At 38.2% G+C, this 25997-nt stretch overlaps 1 protein-coding gene across 3 annotated transcripts in view; it reads right to left on the bottom strand.

Annotated features, from left to right (window-relative positions):
• Positions 1 to 1933: 1933 nt before the first annotated feature.
• Positions 1934 to 25997, bottom strand: part of ttc28 (tetratricopeptide repeat domain 28) — a 322557-nt gene continuing 298493 nt past the window's right edge. For 2 of the 3 annotated variants that reach the window (XM_079599115.1, XM_079599117.1), the window contains 13 exons: positions 25203 to 25347; positions 19744 to 19884; positions 13110 to 13254; positions 11598 to 11777; positions 10095 to 10606; positions 8466 to 8713; positions 7911 to 8035; positions 6650 to 6881; positions 5160 to 5236; positions 4968 to 4991; positions 4688 to 4817; positions 4236 to 4343; positions 1934 to 3729 (listed from right to left, as the gene is read on the bottom strand). In XM_079599115.1, coding sequence (XP_079455241.1) covers positions 2147 to 3729; positions 4236 to 4343; positions 4688 to 4817; positions 4968 to 4991; positions 5160 to 5236; positions 6650 to 6881; positions 7911 to 8035; positions 8466 to 8713; positions 10095 to 10606; positions 11598 to 11777; positions 13110 to 13254; positions 19744 to 19884; positions 25203 to 25347 — 3650 coding nt within the window. In that variant the 3' untranslated portion in view covers positions 1934 to 2146. The remainder of the gene's footprint in view (positions 3730 to 4235; positions 4344 to 4687; positions 4818 to 4967; positions 4992 to 5159; positions 5237 to 6649; positions 6882 to 7910; positions 8036 to 8465; positions 8714 to 10094; positions 10607 to 11597; positions 11778 to 13109; positions 13255 to 19743; positions 19885 to 25202; positions 25348 to 25997) is intronic. The other variant, XM_079599116.1, reaches the window with a different exon arrangement.

Raw genomic sequence — 25997 nt, forward strand, 5'->3', positions numbered from 1 at the left:
AATCAAACCCATTGCTAACACCATCCTCTATTGTTTGAGCTACAGGAACGCTATATTTGCTGTTAGATTTAGGAGTCTCTAGATCAAAATGTTTCACAATCATGACCATAAAAAAAAACATATTCAGCCACTGTAAGTGCGTCCAAACGTTTGACTGGTGGACACCATGGCACTGAAAGAAAAACAAGACCTAACTCCAAAAATACAGTAAAAAAGCACGTAATTTTTATTTATTTATTTTTGTGTAGACTTAATATGCTTCTTTTATTTTATTTGAAGTTTTAAAAATGTTTAGAAAAAAATAATTCTGTAGAATGGCAGAATATTTTTTTCTTTCTTAAATAAAACCAATAATAAAACAAATGTTACAATCGACAGAGTTTCACATTATTACTTTTTCTTCTTTCTAAAGAAATCTAAAAAATGTAGGATTTTTTTTTTCAGTCAACATTTTATGTTTCTCTGCAGGTTTATACATACAGAAAAAATATGAAACAATAGAAAACTGTTTTTTCTTTCATATTTTACACGTAATATTTTAGTTTTTTTCCGCACTATGGTATTTTTTACACTTGAAAATATATAGCTGCCTTTAGGGGATCCCTGATCGTTTTAGGTTCGGGGTATCAAAAAGTAATAAAACTTTGAACCTAAACGTATTGCCTTATATCATCAGCATGATCACACCATATTAAGGCAAAGTAATGTTCTGATTTATATGTGTGAGAAGTTAATGCATAAAACTCAAAACTGTCAAATAGCAGTAGCAAATATCAATAAATTATTGAAACTATGTATTAGTAACTGAAGTATTTGTACTGAATTTAATGTATGCTGATTTGAATTAAAGTCTCCCTGTAGTCGATCATTTTATCCCATTTACCATAACTCATCTTTGATCACCAAAATGACATATTTACACATTATACATTCACGCTTGAATGTAACTCGTCACCCCTTGCCTCATTTAGTATACATGGTTCTATGAATATGCAAATGAGCCCCGCCTCCACTCACTCACTCAGCTCTGAGATCCAGTGGTTGACGATCACACGTTGATCTGATTGGTTACAAGGTAGTTTGTGACGTCAGAAACACCAGCGATTTCAAGCCGTGTTTTTGAGACTGTCTTTGGTTCACTGCAGTTTTAAGCAGAAAATACTCAGCGATGCTGTCGACTTATGAACTTACACATGGTTTGTCTTAAAGCATATTAAAAACACCACATAGACATATAAACAACATTAAAAGCTGTATTTTCACCACAGGGCGACTTTAAATATGTGTAACATGAATGCCAATTGTCAAGCAATGCAAAATAAATGTTTAAAAAATAGGCCTTTTTTCTTTATGCAAAGAATGTAACATTTTCTTGTTTTATTTATGAAGATATTATGCAGGTAAAATATTTAAAAAAATGAATAGCAGACCACCACAAGGGTAAATTAAACTTTTTATTGAGACCATTTTGCTGAGAAATGACTGGGATATGTCTGGATGAGAGTCCACATATGCAAAATCTCTGTTAAAAAGACATTGAATCACTGGAGAGCAAGAGAACCCATGCTGTAATACTGACACTCAATTCACATAGAAGTCAGGTCAGGTGCATCGTCACCATCTCAATAAAAATATGAAAATGTTTTTTTCAACTTTTTTTGTGCATGATTTGCTTCTTTAACAATATAAAAACGTATAATACTGATTGCAAAACGTTGATTTTAATTTACAAAACAAATAACTGTAATAACAATTACCATCCATAATAATAATAATAATAACAATAACAATAATTATATATATAAAAAGAAAAAAAAGAAAAAAAATAGAAATAAACCAGTCAAAGCCGCATCATATTCACTAACACAAACAGCGAGCCTTTTTGTCTTTTTGTTGAAATACCATTTTGGTATAATCTCTTTTTTTTAAAATCTGACATGCCTTGCGCAGGTCTAAGATCAGTCTGCATATATAAACGGTCCTTTACAGTGTCGGTGGAAGCATAAGGATTATATGCTCTCTGCACGGAAAATACAACAGTAGGCAGTTTGAGGCTTCTTGGAATGTGCACTTCCTAACCCAGACTGTCCTTTTCACTGTTTTCAAGAGTTATAAATACTCCAAATACTCCTTTATCAAGAGAATCTCAACATTTAGACGAAGGGAAGAACCGTCCCGGCGAGAGGAACTTGTACCCGTTCCCCGTAGGCAGTCGGATCGAATGCGAACCGGGACTGGAACCGGTGGAAGCCGTCGGAGAAGGTGCGACTCTCTTCGGATCGATTTTGCGGTGACCGTTTGGTGGATTTCTGTGTTCGAGCGCCACATCCTGACCGGCCGAATCCTGACCCGTCACTGCATGCCGAGGCGAGAGGTTTAAAAGACCCAGGACATCTCGTTTGGCGGTGCTCAGTTTCCCGCCGCGGAGCACCCGCATCGGTCCCGAGTGCTGCTGTTGGGTCGCGTTGGCCCAGAAGGTCTTGAGATTGTGGATCGCTTGGACTTTCTCGTCAATAGCGGCGAGTTTGAGTCGGTCGATATCCGGGGCGTCCGCCGGACTGGAGCGAGTCGAACCCGTCGAGGAGTAGGACAGCGCCGGAGAGGGAGCGCTCCCGGCGGGCGACTGGTGTCCCGAGCTGGGCGAGACGTTACTGGGCGAGCGAGAGATGTGTCCGCTATACGGCGAGCTGGGATACTTGAGTTTAAACTGCTCGGAAGTAGGCGACGGTTGACTGCCTTCCTTCAGGGACGTTTCAGAAGTGGCAGGGCTGTTGTATCCCGAGCTGATCTTCTGAAGGGAGGAGGTACGGGAAGGCGGTTTGGGACGAGTCGGGAGCGGAGACGATTGAGCCTTGATGCTAGCTCTGCTACTAGGCCGACTGAACGCGCTCGTCTCCGAGGAACGGAAAGCAGAGCCTCCGGTTGGAGTCGGAGGACCTCCGCTGCTCATCCCGTCACCCAGCGGGACGCTTCTCTGCAAAGTCTCGACGGCCCGCATGTGGCTTTGCGTCTCTTCAAGGATCTTCTGTGCGAGTTCCTGCGGATCCAGAGGCGCTCCGGACGTACGCTCCTCTTGGGATTTCACAGTGCTGTCCGTCTCCGTGCTCGACTGATCGGACTCGCCCGTGTCGGAGCTGCTCACCTTCCCGACCTTCTGGAACGGGGAGTTGGGACTGGGAACAAGGGTGGTTTTGACAGGAGATGTCGGGGTGCTTACGCTTCCCCTGGAGGACACGGATACCGCGTAACCCCTGCCGGCTCCGCCGCGCGCCGCGCCCCGATGATTCCTGTGGTTCGCGGGACGAGGAAGCGTATCACATTGGCTTCCCAACGGCTCACTGCTGATTATACTGTACCCCTCATACTCTTCGTCTTCATGTCCTCCTGCGGCTCCATGCGGGGACGAGCGACTGCGTGGCACTGCCGTGTGCCTGTGGGACGCGAAAATCCCAGCTCCGCCCCGATGCCGCTCTAGTTCCTGTTGTCGCGAGCGCTGGCTAATAAACTCGGACGCTCCCTCGGGACGGGACAGAAAGCTCATGGAGGAGGCGATGGAGCTCAGGCTGTAGACGGAGATGGCGTCCGATGCCAGGCTGTCGGGGCACGGCGGGGAGAAGGGAGGGTTGGGGTATCCCATGGGCAGCTGGTGGGACACGGACTGTGCCGAGGCCAGCGACTCCAGAGATGAGGAACTGTCCAGACTCAGACGCTTCGGAAGCTCGGTAGAGTCTGAAGGAAACATTAAAGCATTTAAAGTAAGAGTTATTAAAAAGTCAGATGTTGGAACATGGCATTTGACATCTGTATTTTTAAAGGAACAGTTCAACCAAAAATGAAAATTATCCCATAATTGCCGCCCTAGGTGTACATGACGTTCTTCTTTCAGCCAGACACAATCAGAGTTATATTAAATAATATCCTGGCTCCTTCCAGCTTTGTAAATGACATTGAATTGAGTTTTTGAAGCTCCAAAAGACACTAGTGGGTGAATAAATGCTTTCTAAAGCGACGCGATATGTTTTTGTGAGAGAAATATCTATATTTATTTTTGACGTTTTTGCCTTTTATTGGATAGAACAGTATCTAGACAGGAAGCGAGATGGGAGAGAGAGAGGGGGGATGGGATCGGGAAAGGTTCACGAGCCGGGACTCGAAATCCGGCAACAGCCGTACACGTTCACTAGTTCCGACTTCTAATTTGTGACCGACGTTTGGTTTTGTGAAGTGACACTCACCAAACAGCGCCAGCAGAGACTGCAGGGCAAAGTGCATGGTGCGACGGTTGGCCTGTTTACCCGTCTTCAACACCACCTCCTCCTGACCCACCTCACACAGGTCAAACCCTGAGAGAGAGAGAGAGAGAGAGAGAGAGAGAGAGAGAGAGAGAGAGAGAGAGAGAGAGAGAGAGAGAGAGAGAGACATATAACATTTATACTTAAAACATCTTTACAACATGACAACCAACATGTCATTTTCCAAAAAAGGGAGGAGTCGACTAATAAGTGAGTTTAGTGAGTGCAATGCAAAAGCAATAAGGGTCTTCTACATGATTAAAAATACTATTTGACATGAAATTCCAATTCAAACCTGGCTAAAAATACTAAAAGCAATAACTGAACCAATTGCTCTGTATGGCAGCGAGATAAGGGGACCTCTAAAACCCCAGGTGTCCAGGATCTTCTCTTACCCAGAGCGGCGAGGAACTCGTGACAGCCGGGGAGTCTCCAGAGCTGCACACTGATGGACACCTGGATGGGTGCGAGAGAGAAGTCCTGCTCCTTCTCTCCAGACTGAAGCTGCACCAGAACCTGATGGAGCTGCGGGAAAACAATCTCATGTCTAATGACGTCCAACATACAAAAGCACTATCTAATTATTATTCACAATAAACACAGCACAGCTCAAAATCATTGGTAAGTTAATTTACAGTAGTGTGTTAGTGTAGAGTTAGTTATTTAAGCACTTACCATTCCCACTACATTTTTAACAGCCTTTAGTGGAAAGTTTAGGAAAAGAGAAGGAAAGAAGACTGTTAAAAAGCAAACACGAGCATCTCAATAATACAGCAGTGTAGTTACAGGTACGTGCACGAGCGCAGGACACACTTCTTAATGAAGAGTAAAGCAGAGCATGTGATATGTGTGTGTGTGACGTCTCACCCGGTTGATGAGCTGTTCTCCGGTTTCTGACGCCGTGATCAGTTTACACAACGCCTGCAGAGCTGGAGGAGGCAAACCTGTGAACATGAAGGACAAACAAGTCACTCCAAACTCTTCCAGTGACAAACAAGTGACAAGCTACACATTTACACAACCCTAGTTTGACTTGTGGGGCCATTGCACACTGCAAACAAAGATAAAGACTGTCTCTTTTAGAGCTGCTTTAAAGCAGGATTTAATTCTGTTTGCATTATTGATCAGTATTTTCCTATTTAATAATAATAGTAATGCTGCCTTGAAACAATGTGTATTGTCTAAAGCACTATAGAAACAAAGTAGGGCTGTGCAACGATTAATCGCATCCAAAATAAAATAATATATGTGTGTGTACTGTGTATAATTATTTTGTATATAATACACACATATGCATGTATATATGTAAGAAAAATGTGTTAATTATACATATAATATTTATGTATAATATAAATTATATATAAATATATATATACAGTATATACAAGCAAATATTTCTTAAATATATACATGCATGTGTGTGTGTGTGTGTGTATTTATATATACAAAATAGAGCTGTGAAACGATGAATCGCATCCAAAATAAAAGTTTGCGTTTACATAATATATGTGTGTGTATTGTGTATAATTATATATATAAATACACACACATGCATGTATATATTTGAGAAATATTTGCATGTATATACATTTATATATAATTTATATTATACATAAATATAAATATTTTATATATAAATAACAAATTTTTCTTAAATATATACATGCATGTGTGTGTGTGTGTTATATACAAAATAATTATACACAGTACACAAACATATATTATGTAAACACAAACTTTAATTTTGGATGCGATTAATGGATGGATTTGTGTTTACATAATACAGCATATGTGTGTACTACTGTGTATAACTATTTTGTATATATAAATACACACACATCGTCCCCTAGGAATTATAAGGTTCTATCTGACATTTTTGTCTAAATTGAGTTATTCACATATTCTTATTCTGTGACAACTTATTTACATTATGTGATGTTGTTTTTTAAGTTGTGTACATTTTGGAACTTTTTATTTAGAAAATAAAAAGGTTCTTTCTACACAGTCGAATGGAATGCAAAAACTTTAAAGCACAATATCTCAAAACCAGTCAGAATGCAGATAGAACCTTGTAATTCCAAGGTGGCGTCATGCATGTTTATATTTAAGAAAATGTTGTTATTTATACATTAAATATATATACAGTATATACATGCGATTAATCGTGACTCATCGCTGCACAGCCCTAAAATAAAGGTGTAGTTTGTTTGTTTTTTGCCCTTTTTGTGAGTCTAAAATACAATCACACTGAATGCTCTTTAGACTCTTTAGACTCTAAAGAGTCTAAAGAGCATTCAGTGTGATTGTATTTTCCGTCACACACTTGCAGTGAGCTAGAGAAGGCCAGTGTGTGTTACCCAGCAGGGACTGTAGTGTGGTGCTGCACTGCTGCAGTCGGTCTCCAGGGTCAGCGGTGGGGAAGAAGACCGCAGCGGGGAGTCCCGTTCCAGCCGAGTCCAGTCTGAAGCCCACCGCCGTCAGGAGAGCCTGCCAGCCCGGGACGCCACACACCTTATTCTCCACGCTCTGCTGAGACGTGTACATGGAGTTCCTCTGGCCGTTCTGGATGCGCTGGAGAGATTTCTCCACCTGAGGGAGACAGACACACAGTTTAGATGCATCCAGTTATTTACTATTATTACTACTATTTTGGCATTTTCGATTGAAAATGAAAAAGAAGCCTATGAAAAAACAAGTAGTGACACACATCTAACTGGATTATTACAATTACCGAACTGTACTACTGTTGACTATACAGGCACACTGTATATAAATATAATTATAAAAAGCACATAAAATGTACTGTATATTTAAATTACAATAATTAAAATAATATTAATATAAAACAACTGAAATGTATACAAATAATATAGACAATATATTTATATACACACAATTATATACTACTAAATGGATATACAGACACAGACACAGACAGACAGACAGACAGACACACAGACAGACAGACAGACAGACAGACAGACAGACAGACAGAAAGACAGACAGACAGACAGACAGACACACAGACAGAAAGACAGACAGACAGACAGACAGACAGACACACAGACAGACAGACAGTCAGTCAGACAGACAGACAGACACACAGACAGAAAGACAGACAGACAGACAGACAGACAGACAGACACACAGACAGACAGACACACAGACAGACACACAGACAGACAGACAGACAGACAGACAGACAGAAAGACAGACAGACAGACAGACAGACACACAGACAGACAGACACACAGACAGACTGACACACAGACAGACACACAGACAGACAGACAGACAGACAGACAGAAAGACAGACAGACAGACACACAGACAGACATACACACAGACAGACAGACAGACAGACAGACAGAAAGATAGACAGACAGACAGACAGACACACACACAGACAGACAGACAGACAGACAGACAGACACACACACACACAAACTGTAGATAGATAGATAGATAGATAGATAGATAGATAGATAGATAGATAGATAGATAGATAGATAGATAGATAGATAGATAGATAGATAGATAGATAGATAGATAGATAGATAGATAGATAGATAGATAGATAGATAGATAGATGTGGTAAAGATGGTGTGTGTTTCTCACCAGGTGAAGCAGAACCCTCAGGGCATCTCTGGCTTTGTCCGGATACTGGAGGATCTCAGCCAGAGCCTGACCAATCAGAGATGACGGGCTGTTCAGTTTCACGTCACAGCCAATCAGCATAAAGCCTGCAGACGAGTACAGCAAACAAACCTTAAACTGTGCAGTATATACTCAATACTATTTCCTAAAAACAGCAGTAGTGTGCTACACAACATCACTGTGCCTGTAGAGTCAGATTCCCCACAGTATGATTTACTTACAAAGCACATTTTTAGTGTAGTATGTTTAATGCATACTGGACATTTGTATACTGTGCATAATGTACATTGATCTCAATGCTGTGTGTAGTGACTCATATTTATATATTTTCTCTAAGCTAACCATTTGAATTAATCATTGAAAACAAGCACAAGAAGATCAAGATTTTCCATAAATTGCTTCAGTGATGAAGAATCAGATGTTCTGAGTGTCCCTGTGGAGTTGATTGAAGCGTTTATTGAAGTTTGGCCAGACATTGAGGCAAAGAAGCTTGTCAGTATGGCACTGGGAACATACCGGCCCAGTTGGAGGGGTGTGAGAACTGTTTGCTGCTCTGGACGGTCTTCATGGCGTCGGCGAGCGCCGCGCTGGCTTTGGTGCCGTTGAGGAGAGCGCTGTAGAACGAGTGGATGAACATCTTGGAGGCCGCGACGGGAACCGGCCACAGAGACACCAGCACACACTGAGCTCCAGCGGCCAGGAACGCTCGCGTCAATCCCACCACCCCGTCAGCGGTCACCTTACTCTCCGACTCCTGGTACGAGCTGCACGACGAACACACATCATGAAGTAATGATTCACTGGAATACAGATGATCTTAAATACACTGTGGAACTGCTGTGGACATATATATATATATACACAGTACATAGTATATTCACACACACACACACACACACACACACACACACACACACACACACACACACACACACACACACACACACACACACACACACACACACACACACACACACACACACACACACACACACACACACATATATAAAATAACTAGTGCTGTCAATCGTTTAAAAAAATGAAATAGATTAATCATAATATTTTTCTGTTTAACAAGGACACTGTATTTTTATTTATTTATTTTTTTATAAATAAATGTATATAGTTTATGGATAGAACTAGGGATGCACCGATATGAACATTTTGGCCGATACCGATAATTCTTTATATTTGAAAGCTGATAACTGATATATTCGATCGATTATTATTTATTTTTTTCACTTTATTTTTCATTATTATAAAGATTTTGCACATTTATCAGTTTACATTGGAGGCATACTTTTCTGACATTTATCTGCTAACGACACTTGCATATGATTCAAAAACAGAAATAAAGTGTGAAATATGCACTTTTTCAAACATATAATTTAGTCCAAGAACAAAAAAAAATGTTGTATAATTTTTGAGAGCCTGATTACAAAAACAAAAGTCTCACCATTAAAAGCCATGTCCCAAACACACAATTATGATGTTCTCATAATTTTATGTAGCCGATATGACAGACTAAAGAGTCTCAGCTGAAGGAAATAATACATTATTTATCAGTTTTAATATATCGCGCCGTTACCGATATGATGGCCGATATATCATGATGCATCCATAGACAGAACCACATTTAAAGCCACATGATGTTTCTCAGCAGTGTATAGACCTTATGCGCCAGAGAGACAAGCGCTCAGCATCTTTAGAGTATTGTCTTTAAACTTTGTTGAGATGTTTGAGTGAATGTCAATGTTGAATGTTTGTTAAATGTTGTGGTAAACATGGATGCTGTCATGTAAAAAAATTTCAGACTTCAGTCTGACAATAAAGTATAAAGTAAAGTAAACTTCCGTTTGCGGTCGCTCTGTATATCTCAATGGCATCGCTGTCCAGGACTAATTAACTTTTGAAGTGGATTTACTTAATGTAAAGTTAACGAATGTTATCATGAGGATTGTAATGTTTAAAGCAGATGTCTTAACAAATGTCAGTCGACTGGGAAGATTTTAAAACGAGCCGTTCAATCATAAATACGCAAGATCGCTGTGAAAATACAGACCGGAAGACAAAAGACAACGAGCGCAGAGCTGAAAGGGGCGGGGCTACAGGTCTATAAGCTGAGCTGTAAACACGTCTACTGACCCGAGCACCACTAGTTTGGTCGGCAGCCTGAGGTCGAGGATGTCGGCCGCGGTGAGCAGGAACTCCTGCAGTGGAGGGCTGTCACAGATGCTCTCGGCATCGCTGGCGTCGTCTGGCACACGCAGGCTCTCCGGGATGGTGTAGTTGGACTTCACCGCGCTCTCTCCAGCGCCTGCTCCTCCTCCAGACGCCCCCGTTGCTGACGGCCCAGAGTTTGAGTCCTGGCAGGGCGTGAGGACCAGGGCCGCCAGCTTCCAGGAGATGTGTGTGGCGAAGTGTGCGCACTCGGCCTGGGTGAGGGCGCTCATGACCCGCTCCTTGGTGGCGGCGGGACCGGCCAGCGGTTGGCAGCCCAGCTGATCGGCCACCATGTGCGCCTCCTCCTCAGCGCTGGGCATCGGACCCCACAGCCAGCGGTCCATCACTGACGGGGGCAGGCGGGGGTTCCCCACCACCGCAGCCATCGAGCTGCCCCCGTTACACAGGACAGGACCCGTCCGCCGGGGGTGAACCTGAGGAACACGGGGAGTTACTGAGCAAACACAGACTCCATTTATTGAATATTAAAGTCAAAATGGACAATTCTTTTTTTAAATTGTATTTACTATAAATGATTTATCTGTACACATCATTATTTGTTGAAATTCATGTGCTTGTAATCTTTAATCACAATATCTTCTCCCTCTTGCAGCATCTCTTCTATCTATCTATCTATCTATCTATCTATCTATCTATCTATCTATCTATCTGTCTATCTGTTTATCTATCTATCTATCGTTCTATCTATCGTTCTATCTATCGTTCTATCTGTCTATCTATCTATCTATCTATCTATCGTTCTATCTATCTATCTATCTATCTATCTATCTATCTATCTATCTATCTATCTATCTATCTATCTATCTATCTTCTATCCATCCATCCATCCATCCATCCATCCATCCATCCATCCATCCATCCATCCATCCATCTATCTATCGTTATATCTATCTATCTATCTATCGTTCTATCGTTCTATCTATCTATCTATCTATCTATCTATCTATCTATCTATCTATCTATCTATCTATCTATCTATCTATCTATCTGTCTATCTGTCTGTCTGTCTGTCTGTCTGTCTATCTATCTATCTATCTATCTATCCATCTATCGTTCTATCGTTCTATCTATCTATCTATCTATCTATCTATCTATCTATCTATCTATCTATCTATCTATCTATCTATCTATCTATCTATCTATCTATCTATCTATCTATCTATCCATCCATCTATCGTTCTATCGTTCTATCTATCCATCCATCCATCCATCCATCCATCCATCTAAACAAAATAAATAAAAAAATGACAAAAGCACATAACAAAATGACTGACTGAAATATAAATGAAAGATGAAAATATAAAAATAAAAGCCAATTCAAAATATAAAAAAACCACCTGAATATGAGCTCTAGTAAAATAATGTGTGTGTGTGTGTGTGTATGTGTGTCAGAAGTGTGCGTACTTTAGCTGTGGTCCCCAGACTGCCGATGGACGGCACAGCGATGAGACTGAAGCGCTCATACAGATACTCATTAGATGAGCTTCCCTTCAGAAGAGCGAACGGGATGAGGTACAGCTCGCCCTCCAGAACCAGAACCAGCTGCCGGTGTCTGCCGACGGGCCCGCTGGAGTGCATCAGACCCTGACCCACAGAACAACCACCAGAAATCAGCAAAATATCATTTATGGCTCCAAAACGCCGATCTAAATGCGCTGGACCATATGAGATTCTACACAGTTCAGCGCATTTGGATCGGCGTTTCGTTGATCGACTGATCGAGTCTGTTTTTCAAAGATGGCTTCTGCCTGTATTCGTGAAGTTGACTGTATGTATAAAATATCTTCTTATTAAACTGTCTGGACACTGTCAAAGTTCTCAATGCTTCGGTTTGAAGGTAGGGACCCTCATTATGCTACCGTGTTAGTGTGGGGCTATTTTGAGCCTTGTTAGTGGTATTAACAAGCGATTTTTATTTGTCATTACTCCATGCCCCATATACTAGCGTTATACTAGCGTTATAGGCTAAACTGTTTTTAGAGATAAAACTATTTACATTCAATAATCATGAAAACAAATCTCAGATAACGGTTGACTAGGTAACAATGTGTAATTAGACCAAAGGTTCATTTTGCGCTGGAGTTCTCCTTTAATGAACTGATCGTCACTTGGTGGAGAACTTATTAAATGTGATTATTATTAACAGGGGGTAATGCACAAGTAACATGCATTACATAATCAGATTACTGTACAAAAAGTCAATAAAAAGAGTTGTATAGTAGGTAATATAGATCTTTTGTTTGGCATACATCATTCTAGCGGTCAGGAAATATTCGAAGTGCTCAGAATATAATAATATTCTAAATATGTGTGTTAAATATGCTATGTTGTTGCATTAAACACTTGAGAGAACTTCTGGTTAAAAACATCCGCAAGGCCTGTGAGAGAAACATAACGCATTCATTTACATAAAAGTAACTAAGTAACGTAATTAGTTCACCTTCTGTGGTGTAAATCCAGCTTTTAATGTTGTTTATATGTCTATGAGGTGTTTTTAATATGCTTTAAGACAAACCATGTGTAAGTTCATAAGTCGACAGCATTGCTGAGTATTTTCTGCTTAAAACTGCAGTGAACCAAAGACAGTCTCAAAAACACGGTTTGAAATCGCTGGTGTTTCTGACGTCACAAACTACCTTGACCAATCAGATCAACGTGTGATCGTCAACCAGTGGATCTCTGAGTGAGTGAGTGAGTGGAGGCGGGGCTCATTTGCATATTCATAGAACCGAGCATACTAAATGAGGCGAGGGTGTCGAGTTACATTCAAGATATTTTAAGGCATGTTTAAAAATGTAATTTTGGTGAGTTTTATGGGAATACAATTATTGACTACGGGGACTTTTGTAACGCATTGCTTTTAAAAGGAACATTGATAACTATGTGTTGTAGCGTGGTGAAGTGCGGCAGTCTTACCCCCTCCATCGGGGCGATGAGCAGGTCGTAGAGGGCTCGTAACGGGGGTTTGCTGAGCGCACTGGCGCGCCGGGGCAGAGGCGATGTGCCTTCCTTCACCGGAGACACGGTGTTACTGAACAGACTCGTCATACTCTGACAACTCCTGAAACCACACGACAAAACACACTCATCACACACACTGCACCGTTAAACTGCAGCACATCTGGTGCATGTGTCATTCGGTGAGTGCTGGCTAGTTACAACTCAGACTTCGCATTTTTAATTCAGTTTTGTGTAAAAAAAAAAAAAAAAGGGTCTGATGGAAAAATGAGTCAAGAATGTGATGTTAAATATAATGGTTGATATTGCTTCCAGTTCAGCCGTCAAACTGGAAATACTGATAATTAGCATACTGCACACTAGATGGCGCTGTACACCTAAAAACCTGCTCATTTGGTCATGTTCCTGAAAGCAGGTCATCACAGGTCAAGACTGAACCAAAAATTTAAATAAAATTTCATTGTGAACCTCTTAATAAAAAAATTAAAATAGAAAAATATAATTACAGCTGTACAAATAATAATAACAGCAATAATAATGTTATATTGTATCCTAATGACAAATAATACAAATTATTAAAATAATTAAGAATAATTAATAGCGTTATATTGACAATAACGACAACAAATAATATTAATAACAACAACAACTAACAGTGTTATACTGTATACTAATGAAAATAATAATAATATTTTTTTTATAATAATTAGAATAATTGAGAACAATCAATAATATTATATTGTATATTACTGGCAAATATAATAATTATTATTAGAACACTTAAGAATAATTAAGAGTGTTATATACATAATAGTATAAATAATAATAGTATTATACCGGAAATGTACACTAATGACAAATAATATTAATAATAATAATAATTATTATTATTATTATAAACAAATAATAATAACAATACAACAATAATTGTAATAATTAAGAATACTTAATAATGTTAAATTGTATACTAATGACAAATTATTATTATTACATTATTTTAGAATAATAATTATTATTACAATAATTAAGAATAATTAATAGTGTTATATTGTATAATATCGACAAAAAAAATAAAAAAAATAACAACAACAATGAATAGTTATACTGTATGCTAATGACAAATTATATAATCAAATATTATATTAGATTATTATATATTAAATATGATAAAATAATATAAATAACAGCAATACATAATAATTATAATAATTAAGATATAATATATTAATAATTATTATTAAAACAATTAAGAATAATTAAGACTGTCATATATATTATATAATAGCGTTACTGTATACTAAATGACAAATAATAATAATATATTCTTGGCAGAGGAATTGTCATTCTTATTTTTTATTAAATGTAAAAATGTATTGATCATTCTTGTCTTTTATCAGTTATAGATGCCATATAGGTGTGTGTTTCAGCTTTATGAATCCGCAAGTGAACTCCCTGTAACACACACAGCCTGGAGTGGGTCAGTAACACGTCACTCTGGATCTCTTTAAAGAAAGACAGAAGCCACACACACACCTTACGAGGACATCACAACACCTCGTTATTAAAGAATCTGTGTAAGAGTAACGACTGCACACACTCCAGGTCTAATCGCCATCGCTATGGTAACGTCCTTCCCACTCTCTGTCACCGAGGTCTATCATTACACGCCTTCAAAGAGATAACACACCTTCCGGCACACACACACACACACACCCGGTGGCTCGTTCTCCCAAACTCTGGAGGTTAATTGGGTGATCAAACATGTTTCCCCCGTGAGGCTCGTCAATGTTTCATGAGTGTCAGCGCCAATCAAAGAGGCTGACGAGAGAAGAGTGCATTAATTACCGCAATAATCCACCGCAAAAAATTATTCTGCTGTTATTTACTCATCCTGTGTGACTTACTTTCTTCAGTGGAACAATACAAAGAACACAATACAGCATAAAAATAGTCCAGTGTTGTTATTGTTAACTGAAAATAAAGCTATTAAAAATACTTTTCTTAAACTGAAATAAAATATTAATATTTTTTATTTTTTTCCCAGTTTTTTTTTTTTCAGTTTAGGTTTTTCATTGAATATTTATTTTATTTTATTCCATCTTTATTCCATTTAAAGAAAACAATTTTTAATAGTTTTGGTAATTTTAGCACTTCATGTCAAGTTTTTATGTTTAATTTGAAGTACTAAAATAACTAAAACTATTAAAAACTGAAAAAAATAAGCGTAAATAAAATAAACATTCAAAGAAAACTTTGAACTTGAAGTAAACTGAAAATAAATATGAACAAAACTAATAAAAATAACAAAAGTATACATAACAAAATTACTAAAACTTAAACCAAAAATCTAAATGAACTTATAAAAATAAAAGCTAACATTAATAAATACTGTAATGGTATATATTCCATCTCTAATCAATAATCAGACTAACATGTAACTATACCTATATACCTATAACTATACTATACCGATAATCTATACCAGATTAGTGAACAAATCACTCACTGATCATGTTGACCCGGATCAGATGATTCAAATGAACGATTCATTAATTAATTATTTTTCTGAGTTTGATCTGTTTTAGTATTTAAACTATTTTCAGTGAATAAACGCTTACATTTGGGTCTGTTCCTCATGCAAATCTATCTCAAGAAGACTTGAAACAGCCGTTTCCACCAGTTTAATGATGTTTATTTGTCACGTTGGAGTCTGACAGCCCCAGGCGCTTCACTTTCACCACACAGAAAAGTTCAGGTTACTCAAAAATCTCCTTGCTTTAGAACAAAGACAGTTTGAGTGTGAGACTGTGAGTGTTTAACACGGGCTCATTAGGGCAGATGAGGAGTGAAGCGTGCTCTTTGTTTTAATGAACATAGAGAAGCGCAGCTCTAATGATGACCGTCCTGACCCCGTCTCCTCCGGCCCTCGCTGTCCTCTTCCTCCCTCCTCCTCTTTCTCTGCTAATAACCAGCTTTCCTTCTCTCGTAATGATCAGGATGTGAAGGACTCGACTGAACGCAGAGTCGCTCTCCTCCTCCAGCAGACTTTAGATATATTATGAGCAAAAATGTTTACTAATTGCTTAATGGTTTAATGTTTGATTGTCCCCCCCCCCCCCCCCCCATACTATTTGAGTGGTTTCTCTTCCTGTAGATTAACATCAAATGGTCATTTTGGTTAAATATAAACATACAGGCGAAAATCAATAAGAAATTATACGGTGCAAAAGTTAATTTATTTCAGTAATTCAACTTAAAAGGTGAAACTAATATATTATATAGACTCATTACATGCAAAGTGAGATATTTCAAGCCTTTATTTGTTATAATTTTTGATGATTATGGCTTGCAGCTTATGAAAACTGTAAGCTCATAAACTGTAAGCCATAATCATCAAAATAACAAATAAAGGCTTGAAATATCTCACTTTGCATGTAATGAGTCTATATAATATATTAGTTTCACCTTTTAAGTTGAATTAATGAAATAAATGAACTTTTGCATTTTTTCCAGTTTCACCTGTACGCCAGATCTAGAACAGGAAACCTATTTATTATAAAAAAACATATATTTTTTTAAAGTCTTATGATGGTACACAAGTAGGGATGGTTATCGTTTGAATTTTAACGATTCCGATTATTATCGATTCCTAATTTCGATTCCAATAAGGTAAAAAAAAAAAAAAAAAAAACTTACTGTAGATATCAGTCTTTTTGCTAAACTTTTCATTGTACCTGAATATCATGAACAAAAATCTAAATGCTAAAGAACACAAGTAACTTTAGCCTGTGGTTTAAAAATACCATAGCAAAAACAACTAAGCCTAACTAACTAATATAAATGTCAAGCATTATTAAAGACAAGTAAACACTCAATCACAGCAAATAAATCAAGTATTCGATTCCAGAATATATTAAGTATAGCAATTGATTTTTAAAGACATTAAAGGGGTCATGAACTGAGAAACCTACATTTTACTTGAGCTTTTGACATTTAAGAGGTCATCATACTATAAGAATATCCTGTAAGTCTTTCAGATTTCTTTCCATCTGTGACTGACAGGTGCAAGACCTCTTCAGAAGATCTTCATCACTGCTTCTTTGTTATTGAGATGATGAGAAGTGAGCAATACAGGATCACTGGACTAAAAATAACATTACCTTCCGAAGGATCCTAATGCTAGGGATGTGGTTATCTATTTTCAACAATGTGAATGTCTCAGTTGAGCATTATTAATTTGTATACGCTACATTTCACTGTGGATTCCTTGGTAAATCAGTTGCAATGTCGGCGCAGGCTTTCCAAACAGACTTTTACAATATGGACTCGACAGTAATGCCACAACATGCAAGTGACCGTGTTAATTATAATGCCTGATCTGTGACCAGTGATAATGATTCATGTACAGTCAGATGTTCTTTGTCTATGAGGCGGTAAATCAAACCAGTGATGAAACGGTCAAAGTAGGGCTGTTAACCGATTAATCGCGATTAATCGCATTCAAAATAAAAGTTTGTGTTTACATAATAAATGTGTGTGTACTGTGTATAATTACTTTATATATATATAAATACACACACATGCTTTTATATATTAAATAAATATTTGCATGTATATAGATTTATATATAATTTATAAATATAAATATTTTATATATAAATAACAATTTTTTCTTAAATATATACATGCATGTTTGTGTATTTATATATATATATATATTAATTATACACAGTACACACACATTTATTATGTAAACACAAACTTTATTTTGGATGCGATTAATCGCGATTAATCCGTTAACAGCCCTGGGTCAAAGTCACATTGTTTCTCTAAGTAGTAAGAAAATATTATATTAATAGTATATATAATTTAAACTGTAATTAAATTATATGTATATTAAGCATTCAAATAACGCTTCCTTTACAATCACTGGAGCTGTCAATCAAACAGCGCGAGTTTATCAGTGACTGAGTTCTCTGGAGTCTCGTTAGTCCCGCTATAATCAACGAATCTCTTATTTACATTGTGTTTGCACTGTTATGATGAAAACATTCGTTATTGTGCAGAAATCAAGTTGCAATGATGAGATCACTGCATTCACGAGATCAATGTGATTGGCTACAATGGTCATCACTGCAACCTTTTTTGCAAATCTGAATCTAATGCTATAGTCAACACTTTTCACGATTAATTAACCTATAGTAATAGTAAAAACGTGCTTTCGAAAGAGATCCACATGTCATACTTAGCTATTTCATATGCAAAGATGTCAGCCAATCACAGCAGTGGATGTTTACACTGAAGTCTCTCAGCAGACACGCCCCTTCAAACAGAGCGTTCATCGTTCAAATCAGAGGGATGAAATCAGGGTAGGAAAAATACCTTTAATTTGTCAATTATGACCATTTTTGGTGTAAAAATCATACTAACATTACAAGTGCACGCCAGGAAACATTATAAAACAATAAAATAATGCAGTTCATGACTCCTTTAAAGGAACACGCCATTTTTTTTTTTTTTTATAGGGGTTATTCACTGTCTCCCCTACATTTAGACAGGTGGGCAAACACATTTTTGTCTCAGTGCATGCATGGTCTTAGTCTAGCAGCGCCGCCGCTAGCTTAGCATAATGAATGGAATCCTTTGTTGCCGGATAGCATGTCATGATTAAAAGTATTTTTACTCACATCATGTACTCACAACGAGTACAAATAGCAATGCAGATTAAGATACACCACAATATAATCCCAAGTCAATATCTGCCTAGGAAATCGCCTAGTCTTAATCTGCATTGCTATTTGTACTTGTTGTGAATACGCAGACCACAATTTTTTTTTTATTGGATCACTTTTACTCACGACATGCTATCCGGCAACAAAGGATTCCATTCATTATGCTAAGCTAAGCTAGGGGCGGCGCTGCTAGACTAAGACCATGCATGCACTGAGACAAAAATGTGTTTGCCCACCTATCTAAATGTAGGGGAGACGGTGAATAACCCCCATTTAAAAATATGGTGGCATGTTCCTTTAAGATGTTTTACTAGAAAGCTAATGAATATAATCACTCATCTCTGCACAATTTACCTTCATTTAGATCTTGAAAAATACTCTTAGAAACATAATAACACCATAAAATAGTCCCACATGCTCCAGATCAACTCTTCTAAAGCAATCTGAACAAAATTTGACTTGTTATTCACTGATAATCTTTACTTCCAGTAACCAGACCAGTGAACAAATCATACGATTCATCAAAGAGATCCAAATCATTAATACATGATTCACTAGAATCGTTCTTTTGACTTGGATTTTTCCAATGAATCGTTTGATCATTACTCAGGTAGATTTTAGTGAATAAAACGGTTAAATTTGGGTCTCTTGCTTAAAAAAAATCTCAGATAACTTCTATCATATAACAAGCTATTTTAATCAGTTTCATGAAACTTTAATGGTGTTTAATAGTCACTTCACTTTCAATATATTTCAATATGTTCACTAAAAAGAACATCTTAAACATACTCCCAGAAAGCTCTTAAAAGCGCTCTCAGGTTTTCTGAGGCCCTTCCTGTGAGGACTGTTGTGTGTCTGACCTGTTGAAGAGGTTGTTTCTGGAAACCATCCTCAGGAAGCCGGTCGGGTCGGTCACTGAGTTGAGTTTATTATTGAGTTCTTCAAACTGCTGGTCCAGAAGGTCTCCAGCTTCGCTCTCAGTCTCGCTGCTGGAACACGCTCTGAAACACACACAACACAACGTCATTTATTCAAGCAATTCAAGCAAGACATTTTACCACAAAACATGCTACAATCACTGCAAAGGAACTTGGCTGGTTGCTTTTTTGAAAAGAAAAAAGAGCAATAAATAATTGAATGTAGTAAAACTAACAATCATAACAATAAATATTTCTTCTGGAAAGTATCGTTCTTTATTCAACAACAATGGAATACTTGATTCTGATTGGCTAATCGTGGAATTGACAGATCATAAGCGTTACAATAGAGTTCCAAAAGTAATAAAAAAAAATATATTAATCAATTAATATTTTTTTATGATAACTTTCAAAGCATTAAAAATAGACCTAATGTATGCTAGGTTCTTAATCGATGATGAATGCTTTTTCTTTCAACTCATTTTTTAAATATTCGTGTTAAACAGTGGAATACCTGGTGAAAAATGACATTACCCATAATTCTGCAGAAAAATCACACCAAACTAACTCTTTAGCACCTGAACACTCCCATGAAGCACTGCAAATGACGTGGTCAGTTAGTTACACTGTAAAAAAAGTTGCTGGCTTAAATTTTTAAGAACAATCAACTTGGATGTTTAAGTCATTTCAACTTAAATTACATTAAACTGACTTATTGAAATAAGTTAAGCAATTGAAAAAAAAATGTTTTTTTTTTGTTAAAGCAATGTAAAAACATTTTTTTTTACAGTGTATGCTCTCAAACTACTTAATCATTTGCATATATATGCATATTTTGCAATAAACGTAAAATATACTGTTTTATACTGTCATGCTTCAAATCAGGGTTTGCAAGGCTGTGATTCACCTCGTAGCTGGTACGTTTGGTTCATGGTTTATTACTCTTTAACAAAGACTTGGAAAATGGAAAAATGGATGTGAAAAATACCGGAACCAAGGCTTCTGAAAAAGTGTGCACTCAATGGCTACAAATATGGTTCAACCAATCAGATTTCAGAGGCGGAAATGTCAATTTTAAGAAATTCATTCATGTTGTTCATTCTTGCATGTGAGATCGTCACTCTCCTTTCACCATGAAACACTTTAGTTTTACAACTGAATCAAATATTATTCAAACAATATATGAGCATGTTTGAGATCATATGAATACATTTTTTATGTCAGTCTTTATTTCTCTGAAACATAACTGTTAACTCAATTAAGTTCCTCAGCTACAAAAGCGCAACATCTGAGTGATGAAACGCTCCCCGCTTATCAAACACACTCGTTTTATATCAAGACATGCACACGTTTGTTGACTTTTCATCCCGATATCCATTGAGATGCAACACAAAATAACAGAAACAATGTCATAAACGACCAAACAACTGGAGCACAACGGCAGCCACAATCACTGATAATTACTCACGAGTCTCTCGGCGTCTGAGGAACGCGAGAGCAAATTTCTCTGATTAGCTTTAATGAAAGAACAGATCTCTTCAGTAATCCGACTCATCTGAGACGACACACTTGGATACCTCTATTGGGTTAATAAGGTTTTATCCACCTCACCTCAATTACACCGTAAACGTGCTTCATTTGTACCTAATGCACGACGCAGATGCTCCGCTGATTATTTTAGACGGCATTAAAACATGTCGATAGGAAGAGATGTGAATACTCTGAATTGCTCATTAGCACGTGTTTACTTGAGCACTTCGCTCTGAGAATGAAAGGGAACGTCTGGTAATCGTGTTCCCGTGATTTCCAAACTATTCCGAGGCACCAACGTTCCTCTCATTTTGTGTTCCTTAATCTCCGCAAACATGTTCGCACTCCCTCTCGAGACGCAAGCCGTCCCAAATCCTGTTGAAATGTTAATTTAATTCTTTGTCAGGATACACTCCCTCTAGGATGGGAATAATCTCGTTTTGGTGCCAACTAGAAATGAAAAGCATGGAAGAAGCCGGAAAATGAGATCTGCTCTTGTGCTTAAAGTGACCCAGTCGTGGGTCCGCGTGCCGAGCTGTGGTGGATGTGGATGTGGGAAGTGTGCACTGGAAATGAAGATGGCTGGGATGTGGAGACAGCGCCGAGGGCCACATGTGTCAGGCAGAGATATGCGAGGATGCTCTGAAAGGAAAACCTTCCTAACACCCTTACAGGAACGGGAACGCTCACCTGGAGGGCAAAACAAAGCTTTCCTCTGCTGCCCGCCAGTCATTTTTACCAGGTTTGTAAACCTGGGATATTAAAAGACCAAATTCAATATACACCTTATTGACGATGGATATGATGTACAGGAAAGTAAATGAACCCAACGTGCAATTTCTCATTAAGCGTTTCTCCATAGAAAGCCATTATAAAGAAAACAACGCTTAACCTTTGCGTTCATATTCTGGGCTCATCGAGGAAATGTATATAGTATATGCATCATCAATAAGGTATACTGAATTTGATCTGTTAATATCACTGGATGTTAAAAGGATCCTATTGTGTATATATATGCATAATAAAGGGGCGGGGCCTGGTTGAGTTAGTTAGTAGTGTGTTAAACTGGCGGTTATGGTAAGGGGCGGGACATTTCCCAAACACGCTCGAAGTGCTTGACCAATCACAACACACTGATCCAGCCGACCAATCAGAGCACAGTGTGCTTTTCAGAAGGAGGGGCTTCATAGAGACAGGAAGTAAACAGAGCGTTACTGACAGACTGGGAAGAGAGGAGCCGCAACAATGGAGAATATGATGAAAATAATGTGTGTTTTTTTTACTTTCAAGCATTAACTCTATTCTAGATGAGTCCAATTATGGACTCATAATTTTATATTATGAATAATTTTATATATTATATAATTTTATATTATATTTATATTATGCCCTTTTTCATTTTAAGTGTTTTTCACGTTAAGCGTCCTGCTATTTTAATGATCACAAGTGCCCAAAACTCACACTTTATTCACATATTTTTTAGTTTTTCTTCTTTTGAGAGGTGATCTAAATATTAGTGGCTTGAAACATTGACAGGTCTATGTTTTGCCCTCCAGGTCTCCGCGCCAGTCATGTGACTGAAAACTATGAATAGTGAGCGAACCTGATCTGGAGTTATATACTGTATACTATTTATCATCTCAGGACAAAGTGAAATAAAACTGCAAAATGTACAATATTCATATATGAAAGTAAAAGTGTTTTATAGTGTATTTTATTGTACTTTTTTTAGTGTTTATTCAGTGTTGTGTGCAGCCTTGACAGTTCGTTCTCTCTCGTCTGTGGGTGTAAAAATGGCAAATAAAACTCAGTGGAAGCTGTTTCCAAGCTAAAATTGAACACGCTGTGTGCGGTGGACGCGTTAGAAAGCCATTTCTGCTGAGACAAGCAGCAATAAGAATGCATTAGACTATAATATGCTAATTATACATCATCAACAGCGGATTATTTCCTCAAATTAGGCCGAATTGCTTTATGAACCATAACTCAAACCACAGCTTCACATCAACCACACAAACAAACTCAAACGGACCTGGGAAAAGACTAAACACTGTGGTGTGAAATGCCTTAATTAGTGGCGTTTACTTGGTCAATTATCACTATTACTGCTGTTCATAATGATTGATCAAACCCTTAACCATATTAAATACGACTGTACAGCAACATCCTGGCAAACACCCTTCATGCCGCTGAGTTTTGCATGGACAAACACTAGTCACATTAACAATCCAGCTGAAATCGTGCATTAATCACAGAATTATTCTGATGAATCTCACGAGCAACGCGCTGATCTGTCAACTAAAGGGTGGAAGAGGTCTCGCTAAACGAAGCATAATCGCTCATATTGCAGACGGTCGCGGGTATCACAGATCCTCTTTCTCTCTGCACAATGAATGGGGTCTTCAAAGGTGGCATATTGCACCCAACCAAGTGGAAAAGATTGCTCGCAGCCCCTCAGTCGAGCGCTAAATTATCTTTTAATGGGCAGGGATGAGCGCAGAGCTCGCTGGGAGAAGCCATCACACCTCTAGTGACTAATGCGCTGGCACCAGAGACGCGCGCGTGCAATAATGGCCTTTGTTTCAAGCTGATGCTTAATTCACACCAAGAGCTTCTGACGTTCTGCCATCCTTCTCTGCATTCTGCTCCTCCAAACCTGCCAGCGTCTCCACCTAATTACATGTCAGAGTACACTCGACTCTGCAGCAGCGACTCCTCTCCAAGCCTCCATGCGAGAGGTGAATAACTCCCAGAGATCAGTGCGGTGGCCTGCAGCCCCGCTGTGGCGTATGACAGCATCGCTGAGATGTTCCTGCAGGGCATTAACACACACATGCACACTCATCCCTGCTGCGCTCGATGCCATTAACCAACCATCCATCCATCAAGGTATATTTAGGAGGTTGCAGACTTTCACACTAGCACAGATGCATCCATGTGCACTGGACATGCTCTTTTATTGGGAAAAACATTCTTAAATCTTACCTTGCAACACCCTAACATCCAGTGCACCCTAAAAACCATCTAGGAACGTCCTAACAAGCATTCAGAAAACCCTAGCGATGCACACTTGGACTAACCTAGCAATCAGGGTTTGAAATTAACACCCATCAACCCGCCAACACAACTGTGGCGGGTAACGCTGTCAAATCACTCGCCAATTGGCGTGTTACTGATTATATTTACATATAAGTACAGCAAGTAAGCAAAATCTGCGCAGATTTAGCACAAATACTCAAATCGTGAGTCGTCATGATATATTAAATACAGTGTATTGCGCAGAATCTGTTTATGGCTTACTTGAACACACACGTCCCTACGCAACAAATAATGGTGCCCTAGTTCATTTGCATTGGAGCAATAGCGAAGAGTAAAAAGCATTGGGTTAACAAGACATTGTTATTTTCCAACATCCTAAAAAAAAAATTGTCGAACTAAAATACATTTTTGGTGATGAGAATTAAAGAGGAAGGGAGGAGATGCTAGATGACAGAATCGATGCACACTTGGACTAACCTAGCAATCAGGGTGTGAAATTAACACCCGTCAACCCGGGTGAAAATCAACTGTGGCGGGTAACGCTTTCAAATCACTACATTAGCTTGAAAAGCAAAATATATTGCACATTTTACACAAATAAATGTATCATGTTTCAAGGATTGTTAGATATCTGAACTGGCTCTCTCTGGATCAGCGGCCGCGCGAACACAGATCTGAATGTTCGCTGTGATTCAGTCAAAGGTTTAAAAGACGCATCTTTGTCCTTTAGGAATAAGATCGCGTGGGTGTTTAATTCAAAATCGTGATCTTTTAATGAGTAATCGTGCAGCTCTAGTTGAAAGTAACCCGTCTCCACACACACACGCATTCACCTGCTGTAGTAGGAGTCCACACCCAGAGCCTCCCGCGCATTAGCGATGTGTTGCTCCAGAGACGAGGGCATGACGCCACCGCCGGCCTCCTGGAAGTCCTCCGACGCGCCCTCACCCAGATACACCTCGTGAAACTTCAGGATACCTGTCAGGTGGAGACAAAGGTCATAACTATATTACTTATCAAAACTAATATGATTATGGTGATTATTATTATTAACCCATGTTATGATTGTCTCTGGCTAGGGATGGGCAACGATTAATCGCGATTAATCACATAAAAAATAAAAGTTTGTTTAAATAATATATGTGTGTGTATTGTGTATAATTGTTTTGTATATATAAATACACACACATGCATGTATATATTTAAGAAAAATGTGTTATTTATATATAAAATATTTATATTTATATATAATATAAATTATGTATAAATATATTTGTCCACAGTACACGCACATATATTATTTAAACACAAACTATTATTTTTTATGCGATTAATCGCGACTAATCGTTGCCCATTCCTAACTATTACATTATTTATGGCTTATTGCTGGTCTTAAGGTCTATGCAGCGTTATTTGTGCAATAACAGTGACCTTTTTAGATGTGCAATATGACGATTACATGTTCTGCATGTTTTGTTCCACTGTATGGATTGTTTAGGTGAGATATATGTGATTGATTTATTCTGTGATTGATTTAGAATTTATTAATAAATTCTTATCTATTTTTTTTATTTTTTATTCTGGAAATGCAGCATACACTGAGCCCAAGACAAATAGTGGACAATAAA

This window comes from Phoxinus phoxinus (assembly GCF_949152265.1).
Source record: "Phoxinus phoxinus genome assembly, chromosome: 23".
NCBI classification, from domain to species: Eukaryota; Metazoa; Chordata; class Actinopteri; order Cypriniformes; family Leuciscidae; genus Phoxinus; species Phoxinus phoxinus.